At 30.5% G+C, this 14,508-nt stretch overlaps 1 protein-coding gene across 1 annotated transcript; it reads left to right on the top strand.

Moving 5' to 3' along the window:
• The first annotated feature begins 660 nt into the window (after positions 1–660).
• Positions 661–7,216, top strand: LOC113509629 (dnaJ homolog subfamily C member 21). The gene is made up of 7 exons (XM_026892993.3): positions 661–1,137; positions 2,334–2,478; positions 3,412–3,559; positions 3,813–4,027; positions 4,586–4,810; positions 5,378–5,743; positions 6,211–7,216. Exons 1-7 carry the CDS (start codon positions 947–949, stop codon positions 6,748–6,750), a joined length of 1,830 nt encoding a protein of 609 aa, XP_026748794.1. The 5' UTR covers positions 661–946; the 3' UTR covers positions 6,751–7,216.
• The last annotated feature ends 7,292 nt before the right edge of the window (positions 7,217–14,508 follow it).

Genomic DNA, 14,508 nt, shown 5'->3' with positions numbered 1-14,508 from the left:
GGGGAGTATCATGGGCGAAACAGTATACACTGTTATATCTATGGTACTGCTCATGTCTATAGGCGACGGTTACCACTTTCCATCAAATGGACCGTCAGCTTGTTTGCTATTCTCAGTTGTATAAAAAAAAAGTGAACGTAAGACAATTACATAAAGTATTTGCTGGATAATTATAGAGAGTATTTGCTGGAAATAAGGAATAAATTTGAAGGAAAAAATTAGAAGGATGGCACTGAGGATGATATTTATATTTAAATCGCCAACTAATAAAGGATAATAGAAAAATAATAATAATAAGGATAAGATAAGAAAAATATATATTTAGGCTATTGTTCAGAGAGTCTCAAAACTTTTTTATATTATGTATATATTTGAAGCGGATTTCTAAATTGTATCCATGTTGATAATTAACTCATTAACGAAATTAGTAATTGCCGTTAACAGCCCCTGAAATTTATTAACTACCTCTAAGGTAGACTTTTTTAAATTTATACTAAGAAGTTTCTTAAGTAGGTAATCATTAAACGACTCCGAGTGCCGTAGTGTACGGACGTAGTGTAGTTATGATTATTAAATCGACTTGAAGACCTAAATCGATTAATCGGTTAATCGGAAGGTAAATATATTTTTCTATACGGCAACACTCTAAATCTAAGGAAAGAAAAATAAAAGTAAAATACCATGAACGTTTTGCTCGTGTCTTTTTTCCTGGTCTTCAAAATAGATCGATAATATTAATATTATTTCTGCAATTACGGCTTCAGCTTTTACCATGTTGATTTATAGTTCCTCTTTAACTTCTAGCTTATAAATTAAATATTTTATTTTTATTGTATTCGTAAATATGTTAAAAAAATATTGATTTATTGGTTATATTATTTTAACGAGTACAAACAGGCTGTGAACATTGTGAAATATAGTGAAAGTGTACATAGAATGTCCTAAAATGAAGTGCCACTACGAGGTATTGTGTTTGGCGAAAGAGGCAAGTGCTTCCGAGATAAAGAAGGCGTATCGTCGCCTGGCATTGCAGTGGCATCCGGACAAAAACTTAGATAACTTACAAGAGGCGAAAGAACAGTTTCAGCTAGTACAGAATGCATATGAAGTACTTTCTGACCCCCAGGAGAGAGCTTGGTAAGCATTTTTCTGTCTTGCAGCTTTGATATACATAAATTAGGTAATCAGCGTCCAAGCAAGTATGTTTTGTAATCCACCGGCGAGAAACTTATAAAACCATATGACAAGATATCAATAATATCTTAGTAATGCATTTATGTAGAATTGCTTAGTCCACTTCTATTATTCCATAATTTTATATAAACGAAATCTTAGACTAGGAAAAATTCAAAAATTTTAGGCAAAAGGGACTTTGTTGATGCACTGTAATAAGGTAAAAAAACAAACTAAATTATTTAACAAACAAAACTAATAATTACAATATTATGCAACGCTCTACCTGCTGACATTGATGCTCCTCTCCACTTTGTTGGAAGAGAACTCTTTCAGAGTTAAGCTCGCCTTTGTATATTTGATTACCTCTGCTGTTTTTTTTTTATATATAATTTGTATTTACAATAAAGTATTAAATAAATATATAAAAACATTCTATTCATTCCAAATATTTAAAAATTTGAAGATGAAGGTCTGTAACCAGTCAACCTGCAAATCACCTGTGATGACTAATAAAATTACAAAATATGCTTCTAATCTTACTAATTAATATTATAAATGTGTAATTTTATTAAGGTGTTTGTATGTTTGTTACTCAATCATACTTAAATGAATTTAAATAAAATTTCATACATGAGTAAAATATATCCTAAACCATAAAATACTTTTATATACTAATGTACATATACAAAACCATAGGAAATGACTTGTAATTAATATTTATAAACAGTAATCTGAGCAATTCTACACATACAACAAATTCATATAGTTCTTCAGTAGCACAAAATATTATTTAATAACAATATTAAATAATCAAATTAAATAATAAAATACATTATTAACCAGTGTCTACATTATGTAACTCAATTCGTAACTAGTTCAATTGCAAACTAAGGTACTTAGCACATCCGTAAATGTTAATTTCACACCATGTACTCCATTAACTGTATATATAATATGCCATTAACTGAATAGGTCTCCTCTATAAGAGACATTGGCAACTGCAATTATGTTTTGCAGACCTCACAGAAAAATGTTTCAATCTCTTAAATGAGAATTATTAGTTACTGAGTTTTTAACTTGTCTGTTACAAATTCATTCATTCAATTTTAAATATCTTATGTGACAGTGATACATTTATATATATGGATTTCCACCAGGTATGACAATCATAGAGAACAACTGTTGCGTGGTGCAGGCTCATCATACAACGATGACAGTCTTGATGTATTCCCATACTTCAGTCCGTCCTGCTACAAAGGTTTTGGTGATGACCCACAAGGATTCTATGCAGTCTATTCAGAGGTATATTAAACATGCTTTCTTTGCTTCAGTTTTGTTTTAAAATTGAAAAGTTAATAGATAAAAAAATTGATCATTATCATAACATCAGCCATTAACTGTTCACTATTAAACATAAGCTTTCTCCATAAAGGGAGTTTTACCAGTAGTTGCCATGGTTAGCAGGTGGGTTGGTAACCTCAGTCATGCTACCCTGAGGGAGACTTTGTACAAAAGCCGATTGCTTGGGTACCTCTGTCCCATTCGTGTTTCTACCGTGAAGCAGTTGTGTTTGCATGGCTGTGTTTCGGTTTGAAATGGGATATGGCGTAAATTTGCTGGATACAGAGGAATAACACCTGAATCCTCAGGAATGGCAACGCATGGGGGTATCATGGGCGAAACAGTATACTCTGTACGTTCTGTCTTCTACTCATGTCTATAGGCGACAGTCACCACTTTCCATCAGGTGGGCCATCAGCTTGTTTGCCATTCTAAGTTGAATAAAAAAAAATGTTTAATGATGTTTTAAGAGGGACGCTGCTGCCCATCCCACTACCATTAAATTTTCTTAGTCTCCTCTTACGATACCCATGGAAAAAGAAGGGATAACCTAATCTATGTCAGGACTACACAGTGGTGATATTAAAAGTTGATAATTATATTTTTTTTTATCTTTTTACAATATCAAAATGAACACAAAGGTATAAACTCAATAGATATTTTTCACAAATTGTCCATTAGAAATAATTTTTATAAATATTTGTGACAAATAACAATACATTACTTGCACATTGTTATGTATTTCAATAGTTTATATAGATATAATAGGTATGATTTGTTATTAAAATATTTGAGTTATAATAAAATTTTATAATACTTAAATTAATTTTATTAAAATATATTTAGATATGTAAGGAAACAATCATAAATAGTGCACCCTACAATAATTTACAGGTGTTCTCCAAACTGTCTTCTGAAGAAGCAGATTTTCTAGATGATCCTGAAGATGTGACCAAAATACCTAAATTTGGTAACTCTACCACACCTTACGAAGATGTACATGAATTCTATGCATATTGGATGGCATTCTCTACTAATAAGAGTAAGCAATATTATTGTTATTCATGTATCATAAATATTTATATATCTATTACCATACTTATTTATCTATTATTATGACTGTTACTTTCAATTGACATAATTGTGAGTTTTTAAAAATTTGTTATTTATAATTATTTTATATATATAATAACAATTTTATAATAAATGTAATTTGAGATATAAATTTATTATAATTATATAAATTTAAATTTTTACGATGTTAATTCTCAACTACTTATATTTTTCTTCTAAAGGCTATGTGTGGCTAGATCAATATGAAATCCAACAAGGCGACAATCGAAGAGTTATCAAGTTAATGGAGAAAGAGAATAATAAAATACGACAGAAGGCTCGTAAAGAAAGAAATGAAGAAATCAGGAGACTTGTAAGCTTCGTTCGTAGAAAAGATAAGCGAGTTATAGAACACACAAAATTATTACAAGAGAAAGCAGAGGAAAATAAGCGAAAGGTAATACAAAGTTTAAATTTCGTTTTTAGAAAATAAGTACATTATATTTATTTATACTATAGCATAAATTATAATATACATTGAAAAATAAATAAACCATTGAATTTTAATCCCAGAACATTAATGAAACAATCCTGGTAGCCCAGGACTTAACAGCTACATCTGATGTAAAATTTTGTGTATTAATAACTTAGTCCCTAGTTTAACGTCATCAACAATAATAAACACAAAAATTCTTTAAGCAAACAACATAGACACAATTACAGCTACTCTAAAATGTGATAAATTCATACTGAATATACCATATCAGATGTTAATTGTCCACTGCTCAACATAGGCTTCTATATATTGGGAAGGGGGGCTCCAGTAGTTGTCATGCTTGACAAGCGGATTGGCAACCGCAGTTAAGTCTTGGAGATGTTTTAAGAAGGATGCTGTTGCCCATCCCTCTACCATTAAGTTCCCTTAGTTGCTTCTTATGACACCCACGGCGACTGAATGTACATTTACTCTTAATTAAATATTGAAACAACCAATTATAATTTCATTAAATTTTAGGCAGAACAAGTAAGAAGAGAAAGGATCTTACAAAGACAAAAAGAAATAGAAGAAGCGAAGAAAAGAGAAGGTGAAAGCTCATTCTTACAAAGTGAGGATTATCAAAAAAAATTAAGTGAAATTGAGTCATTGTTGGCAGAAGAATTTGGGCTGTCATCAGATGATGACACTATTAGTGAGGGTGGTATGGAGAGTAGTAATGAAGAGAGTTCCAAGACTGAAGAGGTATATAAGATTCAAATTTTTTAGATACTTATAATTATTAGCTTACTGCTACTGTAAATGTGTAAAGATGTATGAAAGTTTATTACTCGATCGTGGAATTACTTCCGCGATAGTCTGAATAAAATTTGGTACATAGATGAACAAAGTATATAATGAAATATATCTAATAATATGTATTCCAATTTAAGTTGCTTGGTTCAATCTTATTTTTCTATCAAATATATGTAGAACATAATATGTTATGACGATATTAATAATATATTAATGAAATATATATTGTATGCATTGGAACTAATATTACTTAACAAATAATTCACTGTTACTATTATGACCTTGGTATTAGTAGATAGCAACTGCTTTTATGTACAAAACCAAAAGTTATTAACTTTTTTACTTTTATTATATAGAATCTATTACTATAAGAACAGAATTATTCTATAAAAATATATAATATTTAATGTTGTGATGTCAATATATAATATTATTTAATTAAAAAATTTAAACATGCATGCACTTTAAAAAAGAAAGAAATTATTCATTACACTTATTGTAAAATATTTATTTCAGGCAAGTGAAGTCTCTAGGGCAACAACAAAACCTTCCTCCAAATCTAAACAAGCCATTAAAAATTTATATTGTTCAGCTTGCAGTAAATTGTTTAAAAACGTCAAGTCTTTTGAAAATCACGAGAACAGTAAGAAACACAAAGAAAATGTTGCTAATATGACATTTGAGGATGATATAGATATATCAGAAGATGACGAAGAGGAAGATGTTGAATTAGACGAATCTATTAAAAATATAGAAGAGACAGCGGAAGAAAAACTCAATGGGCAAACTGAGGAAGAAAGGGAGCAAGTAGGCAATTCTACATCAGATCTTGAAGATAATGACATTGGGGAGACTTTAAGTGATGATTCAGACAAAATTCAAGTAAGTTTCATTTACTATTATTTGCTATGTAGATATTTTTATCTTTCAAAGTACATCATCATCTTCCTACCCTTATCCCAATTACGTAAATTTTGGGTTATATATATCTTTACATAGTACATAATGTATAATAAAATTGCAACACTTGTACCTGATAATTTTTAAGTTTTGTATTATCATAAATCAATAGACAGTCGTCGCATAAAAGTTAAAACATTCCAAAGGCTATGACTTTAAAGATGCTTAAATGAAAATTATGGTAAATTTATCTGACGAATGTTATAGACGCTTTGCTTTATTTAAATTATATGTTTTTCATAATTATGAGTGAGATTTACAAATATCCATCATGTGGCTATTCACAGTATTAAGCATAAAAGTAATTTTATCAAAAAAAGTTCCATAGATTGATACATAATAAAACTTTTGTTTGCAAAAATGTACTAACAATTAATTACATTTTGTAGGCTTTACCCAAGAGCCAGAAAAAGAAGAAAAACAAAAAGAAGTCATTTATACCAATGCCAGAAAGTGAAGGTAATGATAGTCATGATGAGATGAGTTTTAATGAAATAGAGGGTCCATCTCGTAGCAGGAAAGCTAAGAAATTTAATATGCTTAAAAGCCAGATACAGGCTAAAAAGGAAGCGAATCTCAAAAAAGGATCACAATCACAAACATCAACAGAAAATTTATATGAAGTGTCAAGTACAACGCCTACTGATGATGCTTTGGGAGAAGCAGCATTGCCAAAAGACAAACCGGCCCTGCCGAAAACGCAGAGGAATATAAAACCCAAAAAGCTAGTAGAAAGGAAACCATTACGAACTAAAGCCAGTGAAACAGAAGACTCGAGCACAGCTATGAATCTTAGATGTGCTGTTTGCCAAACAGATTTCCCATCAAAAAATAAGTTATTTGAACACTTGAAAAAGACAGGACACTCTGTACCGCTGCCCCAAACTAGCTTTACACAATCTAAGAAAGGCAAGAGAGCTAATAGATAAACATGTGCAATGAACTTAGATAGGATGGAAGTATTAATTAATCAGTGAGAATTGTTTTAATTTTCTTTAAATCTCTACAAGTTGTAAAGTGACTTTGTCAATATATTTATTAAAATTATAATCATTGTCATCATTAAACTATGATTAACTAAATAATTTAAATGTTTTTTATTATTTTACAATTTTGTGCCCTTGCAACTTTATCTGTGTGAGTGTTAATGAAAAGTGGTCTATATCCTTCTTATGTCAAATGCTCTTCTTGGATTATTATGAAACACTTACCTTACAATCTCTTAGTGTGTCTATTTGTGGCAGCTTGTACATGTATAGCAAGAACCAATAAATTCTAGGACAAGATGTTCAGGTTAGTAAAAAATAGTCAATCCAGTTTATAACTCGATTACTACACCATAATATAAGTGTTATTTGGTAGAGAAAAATAAATTAAAAATTAATACATTATGAATATTGGTATTTTTATATTATAACATTGTGAACATAGATAAATTGGAGGATATCGGATCATCTACCTATTTATATTGAACGCAACTTATCGTCCAATCTCCCTCGCTAAGATGACTGCAAAGATATTGGACGGTTTGCTTAATTCTTACTTAAAAATACTTACACCTACATGATGTTCAATTCGGGTTTCAATAGTTTTCCTGGATTATCAACTGAAAGCGCAATACTATGTCTTAAGCACAGCATTTAATATTATACAGATCGAAAAATGCCGGTTTATTCCTATTTTCTGGACCTTTCTAAGGCCTTCGATCTTGTTTCGTATGGAAAAATGAGGGACAGGTGTATTCCCGCGGAACTTTTTTTTTTTTTACAACAGGAGGCAAACGAGCACGCGGCTCACCTGACGTTAAGTGACTACCGCTGCCCATGAAACTAAACTAATAAATATCTTCTGATATTGGTATGCTAACCAAACCAATTTTGTCAAATGGTCGAATGGTGATTTGAGTCATACAGATTGGAATGTGGAGTGAGCCAGGGAAGATTAACGTCTCCAATACTTTCATTCTGTATGTAAATGATCTTATATAGTCTGACTTAGTAGCAGGAATGTCAGCTGCTGGCTTGGCGGCGTCTGTACAAATAACATCAGTTATGCGGACGCCATGATACTGCTGGGCCCATCTGCAAACGCTATCAGGCAACTCTTAGCCCAATGTGAAAATGACGCCGCGTCTCATAGCTTGATTTACAATAGTCAGAAAAGTGAAGTGAGTCCTTAAGGCCGCCAGTAAGTATACGGATGATGTTTCGCCAATTCTTTTAAATGGAGCCCTACACAAGCAAGTAGATAAATTTAAATACCTAGGACATTTTCTTACTAACAACCTTAAAGATGATGTTGAATATAGAAAGGAAGCGTAGAACATTAGCGATTCGAAGTAATATGCTGGCCCGTATATTCGCCCGATGTTCAAACCAGATCAATACTATACTATTTAAAGTATATTGTCAGGTTCTCTACACGGGCGGTCTATGGTTCAGGCATACTAAAAAATCGCTGGATGCTCTACGAGTCGTGTACAATAATATTTTAGAATGATGTTGGGACTTCCCCACTTCTGTAGCGCCTCAGAAATGTTCGCACAAGCACGGATTGATGGTTTCCATGCTATCATTCGTAAGAAAGTCGCCTCAATAGTGAAGAGAAAGCGGGAGAGTGAACACCATTCTTAAAATGGTAGCTGAGGATAGTCATGCACCTGTGATAGTTGACTGGCGTCAAGACGATGACTAAAACACGAAATAACTATGCCCTGGTTTGTTGCTGTCCTGACTGTATGCCTCTCAGGTATATGATTTTTTAAATTATAACCTTTTTCACTAACATAATTATAAGTCTACTACTAACAAAATAGATCTTGTTGTCTGGAATTAAATTAATTTGAATTATTTTATAAATATTATTAATATAAAAATTTTGTAAAAATGTTTGGATATTTATTACTTAATTAAACAGCTGCACAGATTGTGAAGGGAATTTAATACACAGGTAAATTATAAAATATTATTATAGGATATTTTATATACTAAATCACAAAAGCAAAGCCTTGAATTAGTTTTGACTTGTTTATTATGTAGATACCTACATATATACATATCTTAATATAAAATAAATGGCTGAAATAATGAATAGTAAACAAAAAAAATATACTTCATAAATTAGCTCATATTATGCTGACAGTTAATTCCTTACTTTAGCACAATATATCCTTTTAAAAGAAATTGCTCATTCAGCACAATCTATTTCATCTAAGATAATAAATATACAATCACTATATCTTTAGCAATTACCAATACTTCATAACTATCTACCTACATATAAGTATCTCAGTAATTATCATATGTAAAATATTTCAATATTTATCTAATTAAATAACAAATTCAATGACAAACAAATAAGTACATATATATAAACATATATTCAATTATCTATTTCTACCTAATTCTGGAATATTAAAGTAGTAAAAAACAATTAATAGAAAAAACAAATGGATACGAAACAATTGTTTAACACAACATTATATCAGATATACTCTATAATTATATTTATTGTATGAGTGACAAGAGAAAAATTAGAGAATTAAAAGTTCAAAAAACAATACTAAATTGTATATCTTTTGATCATCCAAATATATCCAATATTTCAGAAGTCAAAATATAAAGAACACACTTGCACTAAATACTTATATTTCACTGTATGCAAAGCATAATTTTAATGTCACAATATTTAATAACAATATACAGTAAACAATTATAAATTAAACTTTTCTTTAACAAGTCAAACACATCCACAATATTATAAAAAAAAAAGTATTAGTAACATTTAAATCTTATATTGAATGCTATGCTGTAATTGTAAAATCACCTATTATAATTTAAATAATTTATTTGACTTTAAGGCAATCCCAAATATATGAATATTATATACACAGACTCATTACAATATCTAGTCAATAATATGCATTAAAATTACTCTTTATACAAATCATAAAACTTAAATATTATGTGCTAATGGAAATCTATTCAAATTCTGGAATGTCATTAAAACTGTAACCTGGATATTCTTTATAAGCATAATATGCTATTCTAATGTGATATGCACCAGGAAGAAACATTATTCCACCTAGAACTATCATTGGCCACAGTCTATCTGAATATTTAGTATCTATATGACCAGTCACTATCAAGCTACCTGTTATAAGTAAAATAGTACCAATAACAAACAAAAATACAGCTAGACTGATGGCTTTCCATGGGATCTTCGGTGCAGGCTCCTCAAATTGAGCATCAGAGAAACCACTGTCATCACTGGATATCAAGCGATAACCTTCATGTTGTCTTCCAAACCGAAATCTGGCCATTCTTAATCTTTTTATGCGTTCTATAAAAATCAGTTTATTTATTCAGATAAAAGATAAAAAATATTCATTTTAATAAAATAAAGATTACAAAAGGATCAACACTGAACTATTTTTAAAACAGTTATAAACAGTAAACGTAATTCTTAACAAGTACCTACCCGGCCACACTTATGTAGTGCAACTCAGGGTACATCAAACTACCAAAAAAAACTAAAACCCTGTACTTCTGCTATGCCTGAAAAATCTGAACAATAAAATAAAATAAAATTAAATTAGAATTTGGAAATCAAAACAAAACAACGTTTCGAACTGTCAATCTGTAAAGTTATGTCAGTCTATGTCATTTTGTTATGTCATGTGTGTCATTCATCCCCAGGCCAGATAGTATTTCATCTGAGTTCCCGACGCAATTCACAATCTTTGCATCAATCTTCTCAAATCCTGTTAAATAATTTACAATTCTAAAAGTTTGTACTTTAGAATTAAAATTGTCAACTATTTTCTAATTCTGGATAATAAAAAAAAGATGAATGTATGACATATATAGTTAATACAAACCTTTAATATGTTGTATAAAAGTCATCTATATATTTTAAATGTAACTGGAGTGATTCTGTTAGAGTTCTTCACAGCTGTGCAGCTATTTCTAGGATATCCTTTTCATGTTATTTACCTGCAAAAAATAATCCTAAACAATCAGATTTCTTTATTATGAAATATCTAAATAGGAATTACTAAATAAAAGAATTAAAAGAAAAAGTTTATTTCAGTAAAATTACATTTCAATAAATTACATTATTATTTCTACCTAATCATTTTGTTTGATACACAAACATTCATGAAAATGTTCAACGTCTTATTCTTTCTCAAGCTCGTAATGACGAAAACGTACCTAAGGGTCAACAAATCAATACCATTTTCCTACTGGAACTCGTTATCTTACACATTTGTCTTAGCATTTTTAATAGTTGTTGTATAGAAATACTAAATATTATGCGCCACCAACACAGTTCGTGATAGGATATTTACCTACTGCAGATCGTGTAGTCCTTGACCTAATTCGGCAGTATGCAGTGGACATAAAACAAAAACCGGACAGGCAAATTGCAGTCTGTAACCTTACATTTAGCGATACGTAATAACTTGTAAGAAATAAAAGCTAAGTATGTAATAAATTACCTAACATTTCTGAATTAATATAAGTAGTAATTTTACCTAAGAGTTTAAGGCTGTTAATGAGGAGTAATAATTTTATTGCTAGTAATACACCTTACTAGATCAACTTTTATGCCGCGCTCCCTAAAAACTATCATAATGAATTCTTGATGAATTCAATATGGTGAGCCAACAGAATTCATTTTTAGTTTTTATTATGCCATGCAGCAACATTCTGTCTGCTTCATCTAATACTATGTACGAAAAGTTGATTATCTTAAAATGACCAGCTACGATAAGATCATTGAATCTTCCTGGGCGATCACAATATCTACTCCCTTGGTCACAACGTTTATTTGCTCTCTCCTATCTCCGCCTCCGTAAAGACAAACTGACTTTATACCTTTGTAATGATACTTTGATACTTCCTTATTAATTTGTATAGCTAAGTCCCTTTATTGTTATAGCCATTACTAGTACCGTAGGGCCCTCCTGTTGGTCTCTAGGTGTTGTTTGTCCATCAATGTGTATGAGGACAGTTAGCAAAAAGCTAATGTTTTGCCAGTACCAGTTTGAGCAATGCCAATTAAATTATCGCCTCTTAAGAGAATAGGCCATGCTTGACATTGTATTGGAGAGGGTTTCTGAAACCCTATTTATATATTTCATCTAGGATTTCTAGATAGTACTGAAAAGCTTGTTCAAATGTTAAAACTGAATTGGGAATAGGTCTTAAATCCGATTTATTATCAAAAGTTCTTTTTATTTGTATGTCATGGTTATCAAGACGCCAACGAGTAACATAAACAAGTGACATGTTTGCAATTACAAGTTCTTTTTTATAAAAATCCTTAATAATGGGAGGTAAATTATCCCATCGTCTTTGTTGATGTTCATCATAGAAAGCATTGAGTTTTTCCCAATCTACACACCAGCACCGTTTCCTTGAACAAGTCTGTAGACATACCACTGCTACTGTTATCGTTAAGAGCTTCGTTTACCGGCGGTTTTTTATCTTGAAGCAATTCATGTATCGTATTTTCCACTTTAGATATAGTTTTATCTGTACCCGTCACAATAATAGCAGTTTTGCTACCACTAGAATCACCTATTTTAATTTTTGCCTGAGATTTATATTCAAGATCTTGTATTTTAGATTCACTTTTACCAATAATACGTTCTACTTTTTTTTTGTATAGAGCTAGATGTAAACTTTTAGAATTAACACGTGCAATAGGTTAGGTGAAGAAACGAAATTCAAATAATTAGGGTGCACAGATTAGTGACGTAATTTATATAGGAATCGACCGGAGCACAGAACATCTATACGGTCTTAAATCTAAGAACAAGGAATTACATATAAGGAATGATAAAATAAAAACTGTAAATCTTATGGTTGCAATGTATGGTTGTAAATCGTATGTTAATAATAGAGAAAACACAATTTCATATTTTACGCTTGAAACGTTATATTTATTTAAAGACAATATTTAGGACCATAACAAATATTTTGTGCATGAATCAACAAAAAAAATTGTCACATATAAACTAATTAAAACTCTGAAGTCTCAAATATTCAAATTTAAGTAATAACAAATACGTGAATATCTACAAATTCTAACTTCATTTCAAAGACAAAGGCAATAGTAATTAAAAAGGATGGGATGTGATTCTTCAAATCGAAACACAGCTATGCAAACAGAATTGCTTCACGGCAAAAACACGAATGGTCAGAGGTAGAGGAAATAGAGTTTTGTACAAGTCTCCCTCTGGTTATAAAAAAAAATAGTACAAATTATGCAAGTATAACAAAGAAATCTTTAAGATGAGTACTATATTCATACATTACAGTTACAGTAACAGTTAAAAAGAATTACTGAACAAATTTTATTAAATTTTCTATGAGATTGAAATTTACAATATATATATATATATATATATATATATATATATATATATATATATATAATTTGGTTTATAAATGATGGAATATGGAATTGTGAGATAAAATACATAAAAAAATATAACTGTATTGAACACCTCCTCCTTTTTTGTAGTCGATTAAAGTACAATATTATTAATATCATATATTGCATAAAATTCATAAAGACATTTCGTTTCCAAAAATGATAATTTTACAATATGATTATTTAATAATGTATACATACTACGTACAGTTTATTACACATATTTATATAAGGTAAATAAGTAAATAATTGTTATCTTTTAATTATTAAGTATATAAAATATTTTACTGTTTTATACTCGCACTCAAATGAGGACCGCAAATGCATTACAGGGAGTCAGTGGATGTAAAAAGCTCAGGACCGTTCTTTATAGCAGCCTATGGGGGAGCTATGTTCAGCAGTTGACGGATAATAACTGAGATGATAATGATTTAAATTTGACTTATTTTAGAACATGCCGATATTAAATCCCAACTCAAATCTCTGTCTAAATATTTTATTTTAATTCTTTTTACAATTTAGACATTTTCTATAATCCTACTTCAACTTTGGAAGTACATACGTAACTTTGAAGGTGGGTTTTTGTTGGGTGGGTGTACGAAAAAACAGCCTATAAACTTCAATACAGCAATTTCAAACGTCTACAATATAGTTTTAAAATTAAAATATTTTTTTCGGCAACCTACAAGAATATTAGGGTTTATTAATGAAATGCGAAAACACTTAAGTTGCTATATTAATATTGTGTGCTTAGTAACAGAATCGACACCATGGCTGGATCGTCGCCAAAACAAAGAACTTCGCGCCCAGCGGAGAAAGTGGCGCCAATCGATAACACCCTAACGATAACCTACACAAAACAGCTGATTCCGGCTCCCCACACGCTACGCCCCATATTTTAATTTTATACATATATTTCAATTTATTTGCATTGATGTAACCGCGTACGGAAGTTCTTGTAAGAGTACTAATGTAATACTCCTACAAAGAAAATCACCTAAAAATATTAGTCGATTGTACGCACAAAGAAATTTAGATAGTAGGTCAAAATAATTTTGTTGGCCAATACCTATTAAGAATTATAATATAACATATCAATCAAACAAAATTGCTAATTAAATGTCAATAGGTCTTGCCTTCTGGCCAATGTAATAATTAGAAAAGGTAAAAAAAAAAAATACTGGTAAATCATCGCTCACCTCTGTTTATGTAAATGCACAATATAGCACATGTAGTGACGCTGC

Source organism: Galleria mellonella, unplaced genomic scaffold (genome assembly GCF_026898425.1).
Source record: "Galleria mellonella isolate WM207_F2 unplaced genomic scaffold, CSIRO_AGI_GalMel_v1 utg57, whole genome shotgun sequence".
Classification (NCBI taxonomy): Eukaryota; Metazoa; Arthropoda; class Insecta; order Lepidoptera; family Pyralidae; genus Galleria; species Galleria mellonella.
This window is presented reverse-complemented; position numbering and strand designations above follow the sequence as displayed.

Coding starts and splice junctions, on each gene's coding strand:
- LOC113509629 (XM_026892993.3), top strand. CDS start 947: ATGAAGTGCCACTACGAGGTATTGTGTTTGGCGAAAGAGGCAAGTGCT. Junction 2,479..3,411: donor TCTATGCAGTCTATTCAGAG/GTATATTAAACA, acceptor AATAATTTACAG/GTGTTCTCCAAACTGTCTTC. Junction 5,744..6,210: donor ATGATTCAGACAAAATTCAA/GTAAGTTTCATT, acceptor TACATTTTGTAG/GCTTTACCCAAGAGCCAGAA.